Below are 24,778 nucleotides of genomic sequence, written 5' to 3' on the forward strand. Positions count from 1 at the left end.
TTCCGGGACGTCGCTGCCGGAGTGCTTCGGTTTTTTCGTTTTTTTGTTTTGTTTTGTTTTTTTCTTTTAGCGTGATCGCTTTACTGCCTGTTCCTCTGTGTGTTTGCAGTAGGCCTAGCCGTGGTCATGCTGATGCGAGAACTACGTTCTGTCACTACTGTGGCTTGTATTTTATTGAATCGGCTTCAGTTCTGTTTCCGGATTTGATAAGACTTTTTTTTTTTTCCCCGTGCAACGCGACAGCGAGAAGGCACTCAACGGAGTCTGTGTTGTGATGTGCTTCGACAATAGGAAAACCTACTCTGACAATTTGCTTGGAGCACTTAGTACCCTTGCCGATGCGTGGAAGTCTGTAGCACCCACAACGCTGCGCAATTGCTTCCGCGACAGGGGATTTGGGCTGAATGACGAGTCGGCTGCCTTGGACGAGGAGAGCGTCGTCGAGCAGTTGTCAGGCAGTGAGCAGTTCATTCACGACCTTCGCACTGCTGGTGTCGAAATTCCATCGGCCGTCTCTGAAATTCAAAGTTCACAGACGTGGACAACCAGTTGGAACTGTGCTCTAGGCTCATAGATACAGGAATTATTCGCCAAGTGCTTGTGGAGTCCGAAAGCGAGGACGACGATGACTCACCTGCAGCAGCGCAGCCGACGCAAGCTGAGCTGATGCAAGCGAAATTCAGGTGGACCTGTTAGCACGGAAGCGGAGCGTGGTGCAGAAAAGCATTCATGACTTTTTCCGGCCTCAAAGTGAATAATAGGCAATAAATTGAGCTTTTGTGGTGCAGATTTTTTCGGACATTTTCGTGGTCCGTTGAGAGTCCGAAAAATCGGTCGTCGATTGTACTTTCATGTCCACAATCACTAACTCTGTATCAGCATCACATTCCGCACTAATGCCGAGGTGAAACTCGCATGTTGCGGATTCCTTGGCAGAACATACTTTGCGCCCACCACAGCACAGTGCGCAGGTTCCGTTGTAGAGTAGAACGTGGCAGCGGCAACTTAAAGTGTGTCGTTATCCGGGATGCAGTGTGTGCTGTAATGTGAACCCGCTGTGTCATTGGGCAGCGTGGTTGATGTTCCCTGCACATGTAACAAGTCTGGCACCGGCTGTAACTCGGGTTCCGATGGCACGCTTGTGGCCGGCGTCTTTTGGTTGTTTTTTTTTTTTTCATTCGAAAGGCTCATAATGTGCACGGTTACAATCTACTGTTTTCCGGCATCTCTATCGCAAGAAAAAAACTGCACAAAGCGGTGCATCGAGAAACACAAGCGCGAATGGAGACGCGCATGAAGCGGCGGCCACGGCGGCGAACGCAAAACTGCAAGAAAAAAAAATGACACGTTAGTCACGCCAGCCAATGGGAGACGCAAAACGGCACACTTGAAAAGTGTGCCACATGAGAGCTAATTAGAGACCGTAAACGGCTTTCGGAAAACCGGCGCACGCAGCCTATCCGCTTGTGCTCAAAGAAAACAGTTTTAAATGAGTATAGACACTTACATTTTTTGTTGTGGTATTTTCGCTTTAATCGATCCACAGTGGTCCAAAACAGGAGGACTGCGACCCAAAAAGTTCCAGCACAGCTCAATTAATTTATTATCAGTGCATTTATCAGGGCCAGTTTCGATTTCGTTCTCTCCTGGCACGAGCGCGCGATGACGTCAAAGTTACAAGAACGCCACACGAGCGCCCCCTACTGGCAAGGTTGGTGGTCGCGTGAACACAAAATCTGATGACGCATTCGGGTCGCGTTTTCTTGTCTGCTTGTGATCGCACATGCAAGAAAATCGAGTCGAGCAGCGCTTCAGCGTAGCAGAATTAGTACTGCGACGTTGTTTCGCCTGATAGCACCGACGTTACTGGCATTGCCTGGCACTTTGATTTCGACCCGCTCGCCTGCGACTCAAGCGATGAAGCAGGAATCAGCAGCAGCCACGAAAGCTGGGTTGACGCGCAGCGGCACAGGAAACGTCAACTAGTAGGAATGTTGAACAAAAACTGATTAGCATGAAGATATGCTGCTTTATCAGTCCGGTTAGCCAGCGCTGTGAGCTAAGCTGGCATTCTAAATAAATGTTTTAGCAATGACGCGATCAGCCAATGTAACCCGTAAGTTCTCCCGATAGCTCCCATGCTCACGTGCTGATTGGTCCCAACGCAAAGGGCCTGCATGCCGCCGTCCAAGCATGTGGCGCCATCTGGTGCAGTCAAGGCAATCTGGGTTTGTAAAAGCATGGCCTCCAAGTTCACCTCCGCGCGGGGGTGATCTCGGAGGCCATAATATAGGCGTGGCTGCCGCAATCGGCTCCCAAGTCATAGCGGCCTCATAGCATCCGCTATCGGTAATCAAGCTATCGCGGATCGCTGTTCATTCGCTTGCATAACTATGTGTACAAAGGACTATCAGTAATGATTAAATTGCGAGGATTGTTCGGCCAATACTGAGGTCTTGGTAGAAGTAATTACAGTGATACAGGCGAACGTTTTTTTCCTACAGCTGCTGCCCGGTGCGACGCACCTGACGTCTGCTAGCTCCGCTGCTGAAGGCGTCGTTCAAAGCAAGAAAATATTTTAAGAGATGGACTTGCCAGTAAAGCAACGCTAAAGTCCGACTTTCATTACAGCGTTAGCCCGTTCCGATGGCGCCGTTCGCTGGCGCTTCGATGTGAAACCAGCTAGGGTTAGCGACATCTAGGGTAGGAGGGGAGCGGCGCAGTTCGTTCCCGGCGCGCCATCAAGAGGCATCATTGCCGAAAGCCCTGCATTTGTGCAGGCATGCTGTTGGGGCCCGAGTATAGCAGGCATTCTCCATACGTACACTGGTGAGGTAATTGTAACATGCACCAACAAAGAAGCCATAGAGTAAAGCGAGAAGCATATTACTTTCTCAGGGCACAGCCAGTACCGGCGGCGGCGCTGCCGCTGTTCGAGTCCGGCCATATGTCGTCACTGCTATTTGCTTTGCCGACTCCACGTTACAGTTGTTTGATGACATCATGTTGTTTACCTATGTACACGTTTTCGTCACAGAGATGTCGCTGCCGATGGGTCTTGAAAAAAGGAGCATTTGCCTGGCTTGTTTTTTAAATTTTAAAATATCATCGCGGCAACGTGCAAGGTTGGGATTGCTTGAGGGGCATCTCTGTATAACCAGGAAAGCAATTGTATTCCATCTGACGCTTCAAAAATAGGTGTCTATACTCCTTTAAGGGGGGACACTGGTCTTGAGGGCCGGAAAATCGCGAAAAAATGGATTTTTTGAAAGTGGAATTTTCGAAATCTACAGCCCATCTACATATCTGCAAGGTTATTCATTCCCTGGTCAGGATTCTTGCTGTAATTGCACTTTATAAAGTATAAACGCGCTGAATTCGCACATCAAACCGCGCAAAAACTGCGTTTCTCAAATAAGCGCAGCGTCCATTTAACGGCCATGAGCGAGGTCATCTTGGTCTCATTTGAAAGAGTGATTTCTGGTTTTCAGTTTCCCGCCGTGTTCCCTGTTTTTCGCGCATTGGTTGACTAGAAATTCGGCGCCAAAAAAGGGCCACGGCACGCATTCAATTCGTTGCTGAACCCACGTGACTAAAATCAGCTCCTCTGATTGGAGGATTTCGGTCCGTCTCGTCTGCTCGACGCACCGCACGCGAGGCGCTATTTTGTCATATCAGCGTCGGCACAGAAGTTCCTGAACGATGTCGCAACTACAGGCCAAATTTTGTACGCGCCATAAGTTCGGCAGGAAAAAAAAAAAAAATTGCTCGCGGGCAATTTCAAGAAGTGTTCTGCGGTGCCAGAAAGCAGCGACGACGTGCCTGCTTCTACGACTTGTGACAGGGCCGCCGAGAACGAGATAAGCCTACCGGTCTCAGATGCGTCGCCCGATGCTCCGAGCAGCGGCCGCGTTCGTCTCGACACAACTATGTTTACGCCCTCAGATCTCGAAGAGATTAAGACCAAGGCCGACGCTAGACTATGCGAGATCGCATCTGTTTGTGCTACGGACCGGAAAACGAGTTTTCTGAAACATGTGAGTGATGCCGCAGCTGCCCCACCCGACGATAAGAGGCTCGTGATTGTGAACTTGGAATCAGTGAACGCGCTTCCGCACCAAGTCAAGTTCAAATCATGCGGCGGTGATGTCGCAGTGCAAAAGTGCGCGCGTGAATATGGACTCGCTATAAATCTTGTTCTTGTGTGCGAGACGTGCGGTGATATTGCGTCGGCGTGGAGCTCGCCGCGCGTGAACGGCGATCAGAACGTGCATCCGTTCACAGTGAATATTCTTGCTGCGCGTGCTATGCCGAGTACCGGCAATCGCCGGACAGCTCTTAATGATATATTTTCAGTAATGAATATATCGCATCGCGGCCTTCACACGAAGACATGGCAGCAGTACGTGAAAACGAAGCTGACGCCATCGGCGGTGCGTGCAGCAAAAAAAGTGACTGCCGAATGTGCGAGCTCCCTTCGAAACTTGTACGCAGACTTAAAACATAGGAAATCCGGACAACATCGCGGTCTCATACGACGGAACATGGATGGCGCGCGGTCATTCTTCTCATATCGGTGTGGGCACCGTGATTGAACTTTTTTCGGGTCTTGTATTAGACATTGTGGTACTGTCGAATTTTTGTGCCGCACGTGAGCGAGGGCCAAAAGAGAGTGACCCCGCCTGCTCGACAAGGAAAGAAAATCATGCCTGTCAAAAAGTACTGAAAAGAAAGCTGGAGATATGGAGGTGGAAGCTGCCCTCATATTGTTCCAAAGGTCACTCCAGCAAAACAACCTGCGCTATATTACTGTTCTTTCAGATGGCGACAGCCGTACATTCTTAGCTCTTCAAGAAGCTAAGGTATATGGCTTCATTCCTATCACTAAGGAAGAATGCATTAATCACGTGCAAAAGCGCATGGGCACAGCTTTACGCAACCTGGTTGCCAAGCACAGAGACAGTGCCGACAGAATCAGTGGTAAGGGCAGGCTAACTGCTGATCTCATAAAAAAGTTGACCTCATATTATGGCTGGGCACTGAGGTCACATTCAGGGGACATAGAGGCCAGAAGGCTGTGATGGCGACATACCATCATTTCACATCGACTGACTTTAGGAGTTTGTAACTTAGACGCAGTTTTCTTTAATGCCTGCGGGCACTGCCACTATACACCTAGGCACGGTCGGTCTCGAGACCGGTCACCGTGACCTAGGGTGCCTCGATGCGAGGCCCCCTTTATACACCCGAATTCTGACCAATCAAAAGCGCCGTTTTTTTATATATAAGGCCTGTAGGAAATTTCGCAACTCTTAGTATCAAAGAGCTCTGCTGAGGCTGGCATCAGTGCGCTTTTAATTTTTCAGTAAACTTTACCTTCCATTAGCACTAATGACAGCCTTTTACTATTGTAAACTGCAGAATATGATTAATAAATAGCTTTTAGTTGGGAATTACAGTGAAACCTCATTATAACAAACAGTTAAAAAATTGGAAAATAGTTTGCTCTATCCATAATTTGTAATATAAAATTTCGTAGAACATACATGCAAGGGCAGCAACATTCAATCGGAGAAGGCACAGCAACTCTGGGGGTGCCTACTTGGGTCACGTTGATTTATTTACGCGCAAAGAACTGCGTTATCGCTGCGTGCTTTTTTGTGTTGATTGCATTCCTTATCACGCCCTGTTCCACAGTTTGCAAACACACAACAAAGGCAAACCCACTGCCCTCAATAGCACTGCAATAGCGGCGCAGTAAATCCAATGCAGCAAGCGCTTCTTGTGAAGTCGGAATGTTCTCATCGTCTTCAGGGTCAGCCTGAGCTTCGTCTGCGGGATGTTCAGAAACTTCCTCAGCGATTTCGGCTTCCGTCAGTACAGCCGTGGTCGCCACAATGTCGTCGCCGCCTCCAAAGTCCTCTACAGTTATTGTTGCGGGCATGTCACCAACAAAACGCGAAAAATTGTTTCAGGCTCATTGAGCTCGCGGGGCTCTGCTTCTGCTTCATCTGGATCATCCCCATCGCCACTTGATGCACGGGCCTCTGCTGGAACAAAACCTGCGTGCCGAAAGCAGTTGGGAATCATTTCGCCTTTCCCGCTGTCCCACGCTGCTTTAATGCTCCCAGCAAGTCAACCTTCAAGTCCTGCTTCACGAGAAGAGTGTCAATCAGTCTCCTCTTGTAAACTGCCTTGAAGGCTCTGATTTTATCTTGAGCTTGTTCTTTAACGTCAGTGCTGCTCTTTTTTTCACGTTCACCGCCATCACAGCACTACGCACACCCGCGCACCACACTCGACACGACGACTGACGCAGCCTCCACCGAACGCTACGACGGCCACGCCGCACCGCCACCGCTAATACTAAAACTAAAAAACGCGAAAGACGCAAAAACCAAAAAGCAACATTCGATCGTGCCGCTGCCGCTGCTGCTGAAGCGGCGCTGTCATCGATTGTGAGATGCGAACAATTTCTTATGGCCTCAGAGATCACCTCCACGCACACGAACAGGCACGCAGGGGTTATCTCGGAGGCCATAGATTTTTTGGCTGTCAACTCCCAATGCCGTTGTGGCATCTGTTGCGCTGTCAGCGCCTGCGAGGTAGTCCTGAACGTTTGCTGCGCCGCACAACACGCATGTAGTGTAACGAAGCCTGCCTCCTGCTATTAAAGTGAGGTAGTGCTTGGCGTCGCAAAGTTTGTAATACAGTCGAACCCGGATATATCTAACTCTTAAGGGGATCGCGAAATAGTTCGATATATCGATAATTCGATATACAAAAATAGGCTTGTGTCGGCACTTACGATGCCAAAAAACGATACCGCATGTGTCGCGTAATCAACCCACTCGCATAATGAACTCACCCTTCACTTTTGCACCCGAGAATTTGAAAAAAAAAAAAAAAAAAGCGTTAAGACCAGCTCGCTCGCATGCAAGCGATTGAGCGATCTCATCGACGAGCGGCAGCGACAGAGCGAAAAATTTCAAACTTGTTGGAACTGCGTCCCTCTTGCCGCTCGAGCCACCACGACACCTCAGTACAAGGCTTCTGTGTCGCTGCGGCAGAAATCGCGAGCGTTTTCGCTTGCATGTGGATGGCGCGCGTCACTCCGTTTCGGTCGTCGCATCCACAGCTCATTTCTTGGCAGCGTGCGAAGATGCTGCGCAGCGATAACGTCAGGGCGCGTTTATCTTTTTATAGCTCCTCCGGTGGCGGGGAGCGAACTTGGCAGAGTGCCCGTGATGGCTTGATTGCACAAGCCTGGTTCGATTTATCGCGCCGCGCTTGGTGCGGGCGTCATGATCGCAGCAGCAGACCGCGTGCTTCCTTTGATTCATACATGCAAAGATAAACGGCTCCCGCCAAAAAAAAAAAAAAAAAAAAAGCCTGCCGCTTCTTAACGTCTGCAGCCGCCATATCTTACGCTACGTCGCGCGTACAGCACAACGATAAGAAAGGACGACTCTCGCAAAAAAAAAGAAAAACAGAGAGAGCTGCCGCTTCTTAATGTTCGCAGGCGCCATAGCCATGTCAGCCGTCGCAGGCAGAGGGAAGCGTCCGACGTCAGTCTGAAAACGGGCGTCAGTCTGAAAACCTCATGTGTTGGCGCGCGGGAAACGATAACTGCAGATGCAAGCGCCTTTGGGGAATGGGCGCGGCGCTGTCCAGAGCTGTCCCCTCTCATTCCTTCCGCGCGTGGCTTGAAAACGTCGCGCGCCAAACGGCCAAGGGTGATGCGATCGTCTTTGGGGAAGGCACACTTTCCAGTGCTTGGTGCGGAGTTCGATATATCGAACGACCGGTGAAATTGAGTTCGATATATGACGCGGCTTTCCTATACTTTTACATGGGATTTTCAAGGGGATATTCCGTGAGTTCGATATAACCAAAATTCGATATAACCGGGTTCGACTGTATCCGCTTTATGCCGAACCGCGTTCGCCATTAGAAGTTAAAAATACATGTGTTTGACAAAAAATATTTCGGAAGAATATGTATTCAATAATTCGTTATATGCGTTATATCGAGATTTGACTGGTTTTTCTGCCCTCATTATCAGCAGCAGCTACATATTTGAGACTCTTCACTCGTCAGGGAATTTGTGCTGAAATAATCGGGGAAAACCTGGAAAAGGTCGGGGATGTTGAAAATAGTGGTTTGCTAGACACCCTGTTTTTGTAGTGCAATTTTTTAAGGTGAAATCTGCTTCGAGAAGTATGTTGTTACTGTTACTAGGCAAGTATTTATTTATTGGATGCATGTTAATAAAGTGCTTCTTTTCATATTTCTTGAACCTTTCGGGAACTTACCACAGCTTGGGATTTATACAGTGTACTTTGAGCAGCGATTTATATTTGTAAACTAAATTGTTTTCACCTTGCGTACTGAGCATTAACATTTTTTAAATCTCTTAAGATACCAAAATAAGATGCACATATTAAACATAACGGTTCAATATATTTTATCATCCAATAATCTGTTTGTGTGCATTTTTTTACTAGGTCTGGAGAGAGCAGAATGAGAAATACTACCTCAAGTCGCTGGATCACCAGGGCCTCACGTTCAAACAAAATGACATCAAGTTTTTGCGCTCCAAGAGCCTCCTGAACGAGATCGAGGCCATCTATGAGGAGCGCCGTGAACAGATAGAAGAAGGTGCAGGCGAGGTGCCTACGGGACCACATATGAGCCTGTCTTACCTTGACCGATCCATCCTGGAAGATGCAGCCAACCTGATAATTCACCATGTGAAGCGGCAAACAGGCATCAATAAAGAGGACAAGCAGAAAATAAAGCAGCTACTGCGTCAATTTATACCAGACTTGTTCTGTTTACCACGGGGTGAGCTCTCAGATGACGAGGTCGACAAGGATGATGACATGGAAACTGAAGATGGCGAGAGCCAGCCACTGCCTTCTACGCCCAACCACCGGCCAGATGACTCATTTTCCAAAGACAGTGACAAGGGCACTCTACGGCCAAGCTCGGAAGATTGCACAGGTAGCACAGATGGCTCGCAATTGAGTGCGCAACCCATGCAGAATCTCTATTTGGATGACTCATATGCACTCTTCTTTGTCAATGACCATTGGTACCTGTTCTTTCGGCTGCACCACCTGCTGTGTGAACGCCTCACCAAAATCTACAGGCAGTCGACAAACCTGGCAGCTGATGAGGCAAAGGAGCGCAAGGACCGAAAAGAGTCTACGGCTGTGGCGCTGCGCCTCAAGCCTCGGAGCGAGGTTGGTACATTTGTTAGCACCTGAATGGCCCAGAAAGTTAATCCGGTTTGTCTTGCAGTGGTTGGAAATGCTCACGTCTTGCATGAAAAGCTGCTGCTTTTCACCTTGCTGTAAGGTGTATGTCTGCACATGCCAGCACGTTTTGTTCCTAGCTGTGGTGTATGGCCCAAAATTTTAACTAGGTACAGCTGTGTGGCGTAAAGTTTAATTTCAGATCTACAAATTCATGCATGCTGTTAAAATTCATCTCGAGCTGGTAACATTTTGCATTAATGAGTTCCATTACTGTCACAGTGATTCACTGGTAAGTTCATAAAAAGTAGCAGTGTAATCTAAAAGAGATGTGCTTTCAATTTCATCTGTGGGTGTTTGTCATGACTGCACGCATTGCATATTGTGTACTGTATTGTGTGGCTAAACTCCTGTGCTGTTTACAGCCTTGTGGAAATGTGTGGGATTCCGCTTCTGAAATTTTGGTGTTCATAGTTTGTACACTGTGGACGCTCATTAATTCGAACTGCGTGACAATTTGCACACAATTCGAAATAACTGAAGTTTAACTTGACAAAAGTGAACAGGAATTATGGTGCATAATCAAGTAGCAGTTTGGGCAGTGTGATTGCCTCATTTTATTAAAATATGCCTCTGCTCCTCTCCTGTACGGCAGTAGCCAGCATCATCTGTTATAAGGCTCGAAGTTGGCAGAAGGCCTTCTCTTCACTATTTAACTGGATAGGCGGCAGCGTTCTGCGCGTCCCAAGTTGTGCACTCGAGGGGTGCACCAACGTCACAAGGAATGTGCAATCACCTGTGAGCATAGTCTGAAAACCACTAAACCAATGTGCACGTTCTTTGACTGTATACTGTTTCAATAATGGGTTGGTGTTTTGCACATAGCTTCAATATTCCCTTGAAGCATTTTGGCGCAGTAATTACTCTGGATGGATGATATTTTTGAACCTACACTGCAGCACACTGCTTAGGCAACTGTGATGACCGCTGTAAACAGTCACATGTAGTGTGACTAAGGAGCACAGGAAAACTAAGGCAGACACATGTTCAACCAACGTTACTAGACTAGGTTTAGTTCACGAACTCTCCGCTGGCGCCGTGCTTCTTCGCTTGTGTCTCCATTTCCAGTTTGGCCGACAAGTGACGAGAGCGTCCTATTGAGATTTAGCCGCGCGTCTGCTAGGCTCACTAGGCTGTAGTTGGGCGCACTATGTGCTCGCCCCCCCCCCCCCCCCCCCCTTTTTTTTTTTTTTTTTTTTTTTTAATGTTTAACCGGGTGGTAAGCTTCAAATGCATCGCTGCAGCATAACTTAGCCACAGGCACTACTATATTGCTTCAAAACATGTATGCGTCGTAAGTTTTTCATGGTGAGTCCAAAGTTGTCGGCAACATCCGGCGTTAGAAGCTGCGTGCGTCTGCAGATTTTTGGCTGCCTTTTCGCAACCTTACTCACTGTTTTCCAGCACTGCCTGCTTTTCAAAGGTTACAACTGGTGTCACTTAAACAAGACAACCCTTCTGCATCTGTAATATCTAAAAAAACGATTTGTGCCATAATTTATGCTCAATGCAACAAACTGCAGTGACTTCCGTGCCCGTGAGCACCCCTTTTCAATGCAAATGCTGCTTCATGTTATCTCGGCAATGAAATTATGGTCACTGCCAAAAATAGCTATTACCGCGAGAAAATAGCCGTTTTTCATAGGTCTTGGAAGATGTTTTTTTTGCCAGTAGAAATAATACTGCAAGCACACGTTGCAGGACACAGAATTGCACAGAATGGAATGCTCTTTCCAAAAACGTAAGTTACGAAGCAAAAAAGTTGTTAGGGAACATACAAAAAATTGGAAGATTGCTGTTATTGTGGCGAGTTGGTAAAGATAAGATAGAAAAGCACGATATCTACAGGCACATATTAACAAGGAAAATTTGAAATATACAGTTTGAAGATCAATGACCCAGGAACACTGTGTAAGAAAATTATCTGTACAGCGGAATTCTTCAGCTACATAAAAAAAAACTACTTGTGAAACATTCTCATTTCTCGTGCCATGCACTGAAGTAGTTGCTGATTTTAGTGAGGCACAAAACCAAAACTGCTGCAAACGGGCTGTAGAGGCTGGGTATACATGTTTGACATGCAGCAGATCTTCAGGGGTGCATTTTTATGGAATAAAGCCACCTGGGCTCAGTCTAGGCTCACTAGTGAATAGCTGGTGCCATTTTCGGGTAGGTGTCGCCACTCACCAGCGTCGGATAACAAAGTTGACGATGTGATTCGATATTTGACTTGCTGGAAGTATTTTGATCAAAAAAATTTGATGTTAATGCGTGGTAACGAAGGAGTTAAGCTGTGCCCAAAGGGTATGACTAGATGGCGTTAATCCCTTTAGATGTCTTGCATCCTCTTCGCATATTGCTTGTCAAACACAGTACATCTTTTTATAAGACGTACAAAGTCTCCTTTTAAAGGGACGCTGATGACAATTTTTATGTTATCAGAACCCGACAGTAGTCGTGCCGTCGTCTACATAGTCTCGCTTGCTTCAGCCATAGATCTGGTTTCTAAATCCTACAACGATCGAAGTTCTCGCAGCGGCCTCAATCCCACAGATCGTGTGATGGCTTTTGCTGGCTGAAGCGGCGCAAGTGTGCGGCAAAACATGATTTTCCGAAGAGCACTTAGCCATTGTAGTTGCACGTTGAAAACAAAACTATGCGAGCATGCCTGCGCCGGAACCTTACCGAAACTAAAAACAAGGCCGCCTGTGGCGCTGCAAAGTATGTTTCTTCTTGCCTTGCCCCATTTAGGTTGCCTTTTCGCTGTCGCCTCCACGTGATAAAAGCATGTTATGTTGGAAACAAAACCTACTACTCGGTTGAAACATGCAGCGTAATTAAAATTTGTCAGCCTCTGATATTTATTGAGTGTCACATCACTCTCACTTCCGAGCTTCAGCCGTTTCGGTTGTGGTGGCGATACCTGTATCTCTATTGCTCTTTTCTACCTTACTAGAACTTTGTTTTCACTAAGAGTGGTCTCTTTGTGATCAGGAACTGGCATTCTCTTGATGCAAGCCCACTTCACAGGAAAGACAGACATGTGGACTGTGTGGAAAATAGATGACAGTAATATCCACATTTTATGTTCATGCAAAAAACTGGACAAGATGAGAAAAAACACTTCCCACAATTCTTCAATGAAGTTATTCCTTTTCATCCTCGCCTACTTCTAGGAAATGACTTGTCAATACATCATGTGTTGTTTCATTCTCAAAAGAAGCTTATATCATGTGTTGTTTCATTCTCAAAAGAAGCTAAGTTTTTAAATGACTTATAGATTTTTTAACCAACTTTTTAGACACATCACACGTAAAACAGACTAAACCTCGCACTTGGCGCATGATGGCCTTAGTAGCCTTTGTGCCAATAAACCCCACTAAACTAACTTTTCTTTTCAGTGTCCCTTTAACCAAGTTCAATGAAAGCGCATCCATGGCCTAGTGGTATCATGTCAAACTCGCAACACAAGTGTCTTAGGTTAAGTTCCCATCTCATACTGATTTCCTTTTCAGTGCAATTTGTGTTCTTGCATGTCACAATGATGCTTGTCATGTTATGACCTTAGAAACGATTTATCTGATGTTGTAATCAATTTCAGCCTGTTATCACTGTTTTACTGAGTGTTGCAAGGTGCTTGAATTAGCTTCAGGAGGTCATAAGGTTGTGATGTCACGACTTTTTTTACCAATCGTGCTTTTCACCTCGCGGAACCCTGGTGCTAATTTTCTGCTCAATGGGGCATCGTGTTAAAATGTGCACAGGTGGAGATTGAGGACTACTACCCGGTGTTTTTGGACATGGTGAAGAGCCTGTTGGATGGCAATGTGGATGGCACCCAGTACGAGGACACCCTGCGTGAGATGTTCGGCATCCACGCCTACACTGTATTCACGCTGGACAAGGTGGTGCAGAATGCAGTGCGGCAGCTGCAGCACATAGTGTGCGACGAGGCCTGCCTGCGCTGCACCGAGCTCTTCATGGAGGAGCAGCGGGCTGGAGCTGCAGGAGGACCTTGCACCACGGCTGCACATCGGGCACACCTGGAGTCCAGCTACCAGAAGAAGGCTGAGCAGGCCCTGGTCAACGACAACTGCTTCAAGCTGGTGCTGGTTGGTGCCTCTTTGAGCTCTCTCACAAGTGGCATAGACACCTAATTTTTCACTATTTTTAATAAGCCTTGGATGCTGAACTTTATGGGGGTTCTTTCTCGGAAGAATGCGCCACGGGGGGGCTAGACGCTACAGTCGTCTTCTAGCCCCGACGTGCCAGCCCTAGTAGACAGAGCTGTGACCCCGAACCCGCGGTGCGAGAAATCGCCACTGCGGCGGGCTCGGGCCAGAGGGGACAATCACCGAGTTACATACTCGAACAGAGTTTATTTTGCTCGAGTACACGGCAAGGGAATAGCAATCAAGAACAACCACCGGGTAGCGAGGAAACGCCACGTACGGGGGTGAAATAAAAACCACCTAATAGGGAAGCGCGTGTAAATATGCGTGTTAATTATGCGCGGGCGTTATAATGGAGGAAGGGGATTGTGAATCCCCACATCCCCCCCTCCTTAAAACCGCCGTGCGGTTAAAAATAGTCGCGTTCACCGAGAGATATACCGAGGGGGCTGGCTAAACGCCGTTTAACTTTTAAACCCAAACAAAAGTGACAATATATAAAAAGTTGCAGACAGCTCACAGCCACGGGTACGGGTGTCTGAGGGAGAGGCAAGACCGACGACCACAGGAGACGACCTTGGGGCTAGGGGCACACAAGCGGCGGCCGCAGGTCCCGCTTCTTCACCGTCACTCGGCCAGGCTTGGAAGTGTCGATGGCTGCAGGCGCGCTACTGCATTCATCGTCGGTCAGCTAGGGGAGCCTGCCGGGGGACGGGCAGGAACTGCGTCTTCGCGTTGCTATAGTGCCTAGAATATACTGGCTAGTGTGCCGAGAGCGCGCGCTCGCGTGGCCGCCGTGGTGATGCCTTCCCGCCGCCACCGCGGGGCGGCGCTACCAATAGCTAAGGTGCTATCGCTCCGCGTTCGCGGCCTTGGCAGCATTGGCGGCATACAGGTCCGGATAGCGCGCTGCGCTTTTCAATGCGGAACCTGTCTCTTGACGGTTTGAGCGCACTTTTTGTCTTAAAAACAGTCTTGGTGGAAGACAATCGTACCGTCCTAGTACTGTGCGGAGAAAATCATACACTGAAACAGCGCTCGAGGAAGCGTTTAACAAATACTGTCTGGTTCGATCATGTCTGCTATACCTTACTGTTTTATTTATTCAGCTGAACCGGATAAGGTGTTAAGCAGAACACATATTGACTTTCTGCTATCCAGCGAGACAAGAAATTTGAAACAAGCACCTATAGTTGACACGTTGGTCGCAATACTTTGTTTTGATTAAACGATCGAGTCCGGGCCGGGTTCCATATATTGCTGCTATAAAATATTCCGATGGCGAACAGCGTATTGTAGTTCCACCTAGTCTTTGCAGCATCGATCATTTGTGTGGCGTGTTGATAAATAAATGGAACGTGCGTCAAAAAAGGCCTGCCCTCAGCTGCATTTAAGTACACAAATTCGCACCGGATGCAGCCAGCCAGGTTACTGCTGAGATGCAGTCTGCGAGTGTTGCGGCCTACGGCACTCCGGTCGTGCGCTGCTCTCTGGTCGTTGCTAGGCCTTGTTTGGCATCGAAGCCATGCTAGACGGCGTTTTGGAATCGCCCGCTTTGCTGCGTAGCCGCTTCCATGCTCCTGTGTGCGATTCTTGCGTTTAGCTGCGGAAATCAGTGACAACCCGTGCTGCCAAACAGCATGTGTCGAGCTGCTTTGCTGATGTTTCATGCCGTCAATTCTGGCTTGGACGATGCATACACGAGTTAAAACACTCATTCATGTTACACATTGGCACTTCCTAAACAATGTGCAAAAGGATATTAAAAAAAAAACACCACTACACTACCCTTTTGTTTATTCTCAATTTTTAAGATTCGCAGACAAGTAATTCGTGCTCACCTGTAATCCGTCCTCCAAACTTCGTAGTGATCTCTTGAAATGATCTTGACAAGAGATGCCTCTCGCCAACCACCATGAAAGTGTGCTCCTGGCTAAAAATGACCCATCAATGCACAGCTGTGCCTCTAGCGGCCAGCGCTGATTTTATATGAAACTTTGGCTGCCGTTTTATGACAAGAAAGAGCGTTGAAAGACTGACAATATTTTTGTGGGCAACAAGTCTTGCAGCCTATATTCAACATTTTACTTACTCCATAATTAACACTTCAGTCATATAGGTCAAATAGTATTCAAAGTCTCAATTATTCGCACACATCAAAATCATCCAGACAAGGTCAGACCAGTTTTTTGTCGCCTTGTCAAAAATCACAGGGAAATAATAAAATTGAAGACGTTTGCACGTGTGCTCTGCCAGCATCCATACAGAGTCTTTGCTATCGAGTCAACTCTGCTAGGAGACCGGCGCCGTTGGTCAAACCACAGAAGGCTGTACCAAAGCTTCAGACATGGTAGACTGACAGACAGTGCGAGAGAAGAAAGGGGTCTTGTAGAAAGCTGTACTCGGCAGGAGTGCACGCTACTTAGCGCTCACTAGAACAGGATTATGAAGGGAAGTGCTTCTTCGTGGCGGCCGCCGGTGTGGACAACAGCCTGCCCACCTGCAGCGCTTGCAAATCATCCGGGTTGTTCAGGTTGCTGTCGCACACGGAGAGGTCAAAAAGCTGCAGAAGCGATGGCTGAGGAAAACACAAGACAAATTGAAAGCTATGCCAGCGCAGACTGGAAAAGAAAGGCAGAGACCGATGAGTGTGTGGGCGACGCCCGGGAAGAAGGGCACTACAACCTAAATTCTGTGAACCGAGCATCACCCGATGACTTTTCATGGGTGGAAGCGCGTGGGGGGGGGGGGGGGGGATCATTATTAATCGCCGATATCTCTGCTGTTAATTAAGGTAGCTGAAAAATTCTTGCGATGAATTGACTTCTGAGGGAGTACCTTTCTCTCAACCAATTTGCTTTACCTCATTTTTGGCATTTCATAGTCCAGTAGCAGGTCGCGAAATTTGAATTGAGTCTAGGCTAAGCTGGCCTCTAAAAAATGTGCAATTGATAAGCCATCGTGCTACAGCCTGCTGAGGACGTTGAGAAGAGACAACGTGCCGGCGCCGGTTTGCATGTCGCTAGAAGCGGTATGCATGCCGCTCGAAGAAATTCAGCTCCTTCTGCCACTGCGCCACTCACTTGCCAGACACCCGAGATGCTTTGCATTGCAGCACCGTCCAGCAGTTCAGCCAGAGCTTGAGTTTCACCAATGCCGGCATTAATAACGATGTAGAGACTGTCTCTCTGCGTCTGTCTCGCACGTGCTCTCAGTTTCCGCACTCCTCTTGTGCTTCTTTTACCTTGAGAAACTAAAGTCTCCTTTGAACTTTTGTGTTTTTAACCCTGAAAAACTGTGTAGCCAGGCCAGAGCTATCGCGTGATCTTGTGCCAGAAGTTCCAGGGCACTCACTTAGTCGGCACTTCAGAAGAAGATTCTGTCCACTTCCATTGTGGTTGTATCCACTTTCATGAAAAGCTTGGTATAATGATGGAACAAAGTTCATACAGCAGGTGAACTATGCGACGTCCGCCATTATTACAAGTTGAGTGATGGTCGAGAATTGCCTAAGGTAGTGTCATTGAGACTCAAGATTTTCAAGAAGACTTAAGTTTTTCCTCTGCTCCGGTTTCTGAAAGGAAAAACAGCCGAAGGTCAAGTGAAGGTGTTTTTGTGAATGTGACGGTAAATTGTGTTTTCGACAGAGAGCTTTTTCAGAGCTGTACCTCTGGTTGCCCTGCCTACTAGGCTACTGTTGCAGCTTAGGTAGTATAGGCAAGCAGAATTAGCGAGTCCATGGCATTTCTAATTTTTCAAGATTTGTACTAAACTAAACCTTGACGTGGACTTCAGCAACAGTTGCTTGAGTAATATGGTTGTGTTATTTTTACCTGGTATGTATTATGACTTCCATGTGGACACTTGTGTTAACGTTTGCAGACCACATTCTCTCTTTTTCTTTTCTTTTATACCACAGTACCAGAAGGAGACCAAGCTCACAATAGAGCTGATAGACACGGAGAGCGACATGTCTGAAGACCCTGTGGAGATAGAGAAGTGGTCAGAATATGTCGAAAAGTATGCTGCTGGAGAAGACTCCATCTCGGATGAGCTGCGAGACCAGCTGGCAAAGAAGCCAGTCTTCCTTCCTCGGTAAAGAGTTTTTTGTGTGTGAATTGTGTTTCCTTCATGCTAGCGTGGTTTATTAGCCATTTACCTACATGGGCAATGTGATTTCTAATGCTGCTGTGGATTCACTTGAGGTAGCATGTCTCGGAGGAATGTGCTTTGAGTGTGCATATGCTCCCTTCCCTGCTTTGGCATTCTTACGAGTAGGGGAGAGGGGAGTCACTAGGCACTAAATTTAGCAGCTCCTGTCTGTACTGGCAGTGTTGTACTGTTGCGCTCAATATGTGCTGCAACTTGCAAGTTGTTTTAGGGCTTAATTCAACAATGTGAGCCTAATTGCTTTTACATTTATGCATATTTATACATATTCATGTATTCATGCAGTAATGAGCTGGCTATGGGTGGCTTTGTTGGGCAACAACTACAGTCGAACCTCGTTATAACGAACACGGATACAGCAAATTATCGGATATAACGAAGTAAAAGCAAAGTTTGGTAGGCTGTGCTTTATTTCTATGGGAGTTCTATCTGTATAACGAAATGAAAAACAAAATTTGACACTAAATCGGTTATGACGAAGCATATTTCGTATTCACACGACTCAAAAGTTTTCTGTGCACAGGGGAGAGCTCAGCACTGCAACATATTTCAGTGCCATTTATACATATTCTCTGGATTGTTTGAAGTAGCAGGGCTTAGCCAGGTTTCAGAGACCCAGCCGCAACGTCTGATCTCAAAATCCATGTAGCTTATTGTCTTTCACCGCGTAATGCCATTCTCTGAACGGTAGGGTCCCGTAACTTTCTCCTCGCTGGTTGTCTCTCAGCAAGTTAAACGGCCATAGTTGCTGAGAGGTGTGTCTGAATGCAACCTAAAGGTAACATACGCTCACTGAAGGCAGGAAATGATTATGGTGAAGATAATTGCATAGTGTAACCGTTGCCATACCATCACCTCCTGGCTCTGTCACGGCTGCTTTTGTGACTGTTAAGAATAAAAAACATCACATAATGCAACTTTAAGGGGAACACACCCCAGGAAAAATGTTAGTAATTTAAATTGCGAGGATTTGAGCAGATGTTTTGAGTGCCGAGATAAGTACTATTAATCTATTGCACCTCATAAGCAATGGGAATTGCGGGCTTTAAATGGGCTCTTATTTATTTTCTCAATATTTCCGCTATTTGTTGCCAGGTGATGCTGCTTAGAGGATCCTACCATTGAGAGAACAAAATCACGCTCTTTCACCTCCCGATATGTGGTAGTAGTTTACTAGCTGATTTTGGTAACAATCATTATATGCATGGCTTAACAACCATAGGCTTATTATACACATTAAGTGGTTTGTATCCCTGGGGAGATCTGTGTTGCCTTTGCAGCACCATATTATAGTTTGCCTGCCACTATTTTGTTCTTTCAGGTATGATTTGTATTTGATTGGGTATTCGATTCGGTTTAAAAGCCGCAGTATTCACGTTCGGTTTTTTCTTTATAAAATTCATGTCTAAAGATGTTCCAACTCGGGCTGTTGCCTTAACTTTTTTACTTTTTTGTGATTGTAACATGGTGTACTCTAAGTTCTTCAGTATAATTTATTTCCTGAATACACTGTTTAGTTTGTGCACTTTGCCATTTTCTTTTCTAGCAATGTGCGAGCGCGTCGGCAGCAAGAGAAGAAGCAAGAGAGTGAAGCGAAGAAACTGGCATCTGCAAACACTAATGGCAATGGAAACAACAATGGCACCTGCAATAAGAGTCCCTGCACCAACGACGAGAGCACCAATGATGAGGTGCCCTTTGCGGCGGCCGTAGGTGGTGGTGCATTGGGGCCGTCATCTACGTTAGCTGGTTCAGGCAAAACGGACATGGTGGAGGACAGTCAGTGCAACTTTAACCTCAATTCCTACAAGATGGTGTTTGTTGTCAACAGCTCAAGTTACATCTACAACCGGCGAGCATTACGTCGGGCACAGCAGGTGAGCAACTCGGTTTCAGAGGAAACCTGAAAACCACTTCTTTTATTCTGTGGCAGACAACTTTTTGAAGTGAAAGCTTCACTACGCCATGTATCAACCAAAATCAGCCTGTGCGTCTGCTTGACCTTCGAGCTTGAGGTCACGCACAGTGTGGCTATATAGCTTAACCCTGGTGCCTCCTATGAGGTACCACCATTGATCTTGACCTTTGACGGCAAATACAGCATCCAGTGTCCCCTCTTGTAGTTGACAGTATCCTCAAATCCATAGTGTCGTCAATTTAATGGCTGTAAAACCACGTCTACTATGTCTAAGCCTAACCAATAACCAAAGCAAAACATTTTCACTTTGCCTAACTAGGTTTAGCAGGGTAAACTTTAGCCAATTTTTTACATAATTTCAGTGGTTGATGATAAATGCATGTTTTGCATGTTTTTTGGACCTACAATATGTGAAATACATACTACTTATTGGTACACAGCGCAAATGCTGTGCCATTCAATGGGCTAAGCGAGGACCTGATTGTAGTTACCTCTGACATACAATATTCACAAAAAAAATTAGTTTCACTCTGGTTAACCCTTGTTGAATTGCGATAGCAACGGCGGAAGCTTCTTTTGCCTGCTACATTATTCCCTATCACGGCCTATCAGTGTAAGGTGCTGCATTATTGGGGACACTTAAGCTCATCCTTCAAGAATGTGGAGTGAAAGCATTAGCTGCCGGTGACCAAGCGTTCTTGCGGCTGTTCAAGGCCAAATGTGGCCTCCGTCGGGACTACGCAACGACACGAAACCTGGCGCAGTATTAATTGTGGAGGTTTAAGCATGGCTTGAACATAGTGATAGAGTGAAAGCTGTGACTGTTGATAGAGTGAAAGCTGTGGGGGGGGGGGGGGTACCTCTCTAGTTTGCATAATAATAAAGCTTTCTTCCCTTCCTCTTCTCTGCAGTCTCATCGAAAGGTGTCTCAGCGGATGCATCGCAGCTTCAGCAAGTGGCATCAAGGTTGGCTAGACAAGAATGTGGACAGTGAGCAGAACGGCTCATGCGAGGACTGGCTCCTGGGTTTGGGGTACGAATGCACAACAAACTGCATCCAAGTGCAAGACTGCTCACGGCCACCATACCGCCCATTCCGACGCTTCCGGACTTCGCCCTCTGTCCGCTCGTGAAGGGCGCCCAGTGCAGAAAGTGTACAGTGGGTGGGGTTGGGGAGTTGCTGCAGCGGCCTTGGGATGTGCTTGTACAGAGGCTGTGAAACGCCCATCTTGAAAAGGCTGTGTATCATGTACACTAAGCAAGCCACCTTGCAGACGGAAGGGAAGGCAGCGATTTTGTTTCGAGCCTTCTCTTGCAGGCTGGCTTGCAAAGTTCCATCACACCAGCAGTTCTTGAGGTACTGTTGGTTTTGTAAATTTCTCATTGGATCCTCAAAAGAATTGAAATGTTTGCAGTGTGGAAATAAACAAGCTGCAGAAAGTGACTGTTTAATACGGATGTGTACAAAGTATTTATATTGTCACTTTCAATTTGAAAGAAGCTATAAATATAACATTTCATCACGTCAATTGAGTTTCGTTTCACTGGAGATTTTGTTCCTCGATCGACCAATGGCAAGAGCCGCAACCCGGATATACTCGCTTCGACGCATTACCTAGGTAGGTACTGCAGCTTGATATTTGCTACCTGAAAGTTTAGGCGTGTAGGTAAAATGTTCCGTAGGAAAATGTAACGAGAGTGCCTGATGCAAAAATAAGTACTATTGCGCTATTGCTTTACGTTAAAAGTTATTGGCATGCGGCAAATTCGTAGTGCGAATGATCAGATTTGAAATTAATGGCGCTCATTGCACGAGGCTTCTGACGCAGCGTATGGAGTGATCTTATTGCATTTTAGCGCTTAATCGTAACTTGGTTTATTCAAAAAGAACCGATATGCATTAAAATTTTAGCGAGAAAGCATATAAATCTGGGTATATTGCGATTCTGCCGTGACCTACCAGCGCCACCTGGCTGTACCGTTCGTCTTTCCCCTCGCCCTTGTCGCAGTTGTCAGTTGCGTTCCATCGTTTTAGCGCGCTGCTTAGGCCTAAAGAGTTCGTCGCTGCAGAGGGAGGCTCGCGGTGTCGCTTGTGGTGGTGCCGCGCGTGCTGTCCCTTGTAATGTTCTTGTTCAACGCCAGCATTTAGCAGCGTTCTGCCTTCTGTGCGACTTTTTCCGTTTGTGCCCAAGTACTTGTCATACCGGTGAGGCTGTCGGCGAAATGTCCACGAAACAGTCGTTTAGCGTCGGAGATCGCGTGTTTGCCAAGGTGCGCGGGTATCCTCCTTGGCCTGCAAGGGTGAGTTTATTGAGCATATATTACAGTTCCTCAGTGTTCTGAAATGCGCGCTTTGTACGTTTGTGCTTTAGTAATTTACAGTTGACAAGCCGGCTTCTTGAGCGGGACTAACTTGCCGCCTTCATGGTTGAATATCCAGCAATTCTACCGATTCCCCTTCGAACAGCTTCCTTGCACTTCTCGAAAATAGTCGTAAATCTCCCAGGTAAAGCTATGCTGACTTTGCATTAAGTATATGTCATTATAGTGAACGACGCTGCTTTGGATATCGTAACGTTGTACTGAATGATACCTGCACCTCGGCGAATACTGCTGGAAGGTAATTTCACGGCGTTGTGGCGATCGGCCTTTTGTGTGGCGCGCTGTACGTACTAATCGTGCTGGTTATGCGTGCGGGCATAAGCGATATAGTATGTGCTTTCGGTATGCTTGTAGCATAGTGCATGGCTTTTCAGAAAGTTTGTGAAATCACTTGGTTTGAAGAGCGGCGCTTATTCCTGGAGAGCCCAGATTGGGGGCTATGTTGCATTGTGTGGGTTTTGTCTAATTTTGAAATGCCGGGTTATAGTCAAGTCATGGAATTCCAAAGTGGAAATCTTAATCATTAACGTTGTACTCAACTTTTTTTTTTTTTTTTTTGTACACGCACAGCACAGTGTTAGGGAATACCGGTAGTTGTCTGGTTGCACCAGAGTCTTAGCGGAACGCGCCATTCTGTAGAATGCCGCGTGTAACGCTTTGCTTAGGGTTTTGCTGTTGCGCCTGTTTTCATCGACTGTTACACTCCCCATTTGCTCTGTACGGAATGCAGGATGTGCGTAAAGGCCTTTTTCTATTCCTGCAACTAGCTAACAAACAGCAACATTACCGTCTAAATGCGTTCATCCATCGATTGCTTGTTTTCATGAAAGGAGGACAAATATCTTTATTTTATTCTGTCAGCGGTGGGAGACAATTAGCCTTGTTGCGTCAAGTACATTGTCATATTCAGAATGAACCAGGTGGCTCACCTATGATATATTGTGCTGGAATTGCCTGGACATAGCTTTAAAATCAGTATTGAGCTAAGGAAATGCGCAACAGACTGTAAATTGCCCCTATACTACATTGCCGTTAGAACAGTAGTTACTTGCCACTTATTGCTTTTATTATAGGTACCCTGTTTTGCAGAAAAAAATTTTAGCTGTTGCTACATACTACTACATGCCTATTCAATTTTGCTTTTCTGTCTAGATTGAAGACTGCATTGGAGACAAATCAAAGCCGAAGAACCAGAAATACTCCGTGCTTTTTTATGGCACATACGAGACGTAAGTTTGGGGCAAGTCGCATTTGAATTGCAATTCTGCAGTTTGTTTGTGCTCCAAAGAAAACAAGTCCATGCTAAAGATGGCTTGCACAGGCATCACAGCAGCCCCTATTTAGCAAATCAGGAGCGCAATGCTAGGTTGTGCATTGCTGTGACTCATTTAATTGTTCTGGGACTGTGCAAACACAATTTTTGCGTGTTCTTGTAGAGGTTTTTTAAGGATTGGAGTATTTAAACAACATACCAAAACTTAGGCGTTGAAATTTTCCTCTATAGGGACCGGACAGCTGAACGGGTAGCGCTGCCTCTCGGCGCAACGCTCATTGCTGGCATGCGCCAGCGCATTGGAGCGCGCTGTTGTTGGTTTGTGTCGAAATTGGAAATCCTAATGTTTAGATGATGTTGTGCATGAATATATCCTCAGGAGAGCAGAACATTTGGCTAGTTGTGTGAATATGTCCGGTAAAACGAAGTCGGGCCAAACAAGGCTGGCGAAACGTGGTGCGTTGTTGACTGCACTGGCAGGTACGCGAACTTGGATGCTTTTAAGTTGATTCATTTCTACAGGTTTCCACACAAGTATGAGTGGCGGGTGACCTAAGCACGTTTCTTTGAAAGACGGAAACACGCGTCTACGTATTTGGTTACTGTGTGGCCGTGAACAGTCGGATTTTTTAAGTCCTTCCCCAAGAGTGACGGCACGAGAGTCTCAGAGACGAAGTCGCACTCCTTCATCTCTAGTCACTTTATTGACAATTGGAAATTGAAGGAACCCGACAGTGTAAGTTGCAACGCTCTAGCATTTGCCTGCCTGTGTATAAGAAAACCCCAGCACAAAAAAAGGAAAAAGCAGCCACCATAGTCTTTCGGGCCGCATTACGATCTTCAGTGATGGACAGAGACAATGTTTGTGCAGCTACTTTCGCTATGAATTTGTCCTTTTTCCTCTCTTCGTTTGTCAACTAATGAAAATGCGCTGAGAGCTCTGCTTTGATACTCATAAAGGGCCACTGTCCAGGGAAGAGCCTTTTAGGCGAAGGAGCCCAGTGTTTCAATCAGGTACCGGAGATAGTCTGTGCAAAATGCTACAGTGACACGCGCGCCGCAAAGCAACGAAAATACAAATCAAAGCTCTCTCATGCTCTCCTTCGGGAAGCCGGCTTCCCCGTTTCCTGTGCTGGCCCGTCGAGCCACAGTAATGACGTACGTCCCGTGAACGACGTCCATTGGTCCGTCTCGTTGTCTGAGGGTGAAGAATGGGTGTCTACCCCTCGCTGCGCGCATTACCCTCGGCACGGCCCGACTGAATCCAGAGGCGCGCGCTCCCTCGCCACGCCCCACCTACCGGGTAGGAAAGTGGAAAACCTTTGCGAGGGAACGGAAGGAGAGAAACACGACAGAATCGGGTAATTGGGGTGGCTGTAAATGCGTTATTAGCTACTCTTTTCAAAAACATTTTGCGGCCTTGTGTTCTGGGGGCAAAGTCCCACAGTCACCGGGGAAGAAAATATTTTCGACCGGAGGGTGGACAGTGGGCCTTTAAAATTTGTGAACATTTGTTAGTGGCATGTCCGTCTCGCCTAATAAA

At 46.8% G+C, this 24,778-nt stretch overlaps 2 protein-coding genes across 6 annotated transcripts in view; both read left to right on the plus strand.

Moving 5' to 3' along the window:
* Sin3A (SIN3 transcription regulator family member A) overlaps positions 1-21,109 on the plus strand; it is a 110,619-nt gene extending 89,510 nt beyond the window's left edge. For all 3 annotated transcript variants that reach the window (XM_084605939.1, XM_084605941.1, XM_084605940.1), the window contains exons 16-20: positions 8,508-9,248; positions 13,085-13,432; positions 17,412-17,587; positions 19,209-19,539; positions 20,492-21,109. In XM_084605939.1, the coding sequence (XP_084462065.1) occupies positions 8,508-9,248; positions 13,085-13,432; positions 17,412-17,587; positions 19,209-19,539; positions 20,492-20,713 (1,818 nt within the window). In that variant the 3' untranslated portion in view covers positions 20,714-21,109. The remainder of the gene's footprint in view (positions 1-8,507; positions 9,249-13,084; positions 13,433-17,411; positions 17,588-19,208; positions 19,540-20,491) is intronic.
* Positions 21,110-21,576: 467 nt separating this feature from the next.
* Positions 21,577-24,778, plus strand: part of LOC146184998 (uncharacterized) — a 96,434-nt gene continuing 93,232 nt past the window's right edge. For 2 of the 3 annotated variants that reach the window (XM_084605943.1, XM_084605944.1), the window contains exons 1-2: positions 21,577-21,881; positions 23,115-23,191. In XM_084605943.1, coding sequence (XP_084462069.1) covers positions 21,804-21,881; positions 23,115-23,191 — 155 coding nt within the window. In that variant the 5' untranslated portion in view covers positions 21,577-21,803. The remainder of the gene's footprint in view (positions 21,882-23,114; positions 23,192-24,778) is intronic. The other variant, XM_084605945.1, reaches the window with a different exon arrangement.

The sequence above is a fragment of the Amblyomma maculatum genome, chromosome 6 (genome assembly GCF_055883805.1).
Source record: "Amblyomma maculatum isolate TAMU_Amacu chromosome 6, ASM5588380v1, whole genome shotgun sequence".
NCBI lineage: Eukaryota > Metazoa > Arthropoda > Arachnida > Ixodida > Ixodidae > Amblyomma > Amblyomma maculatum.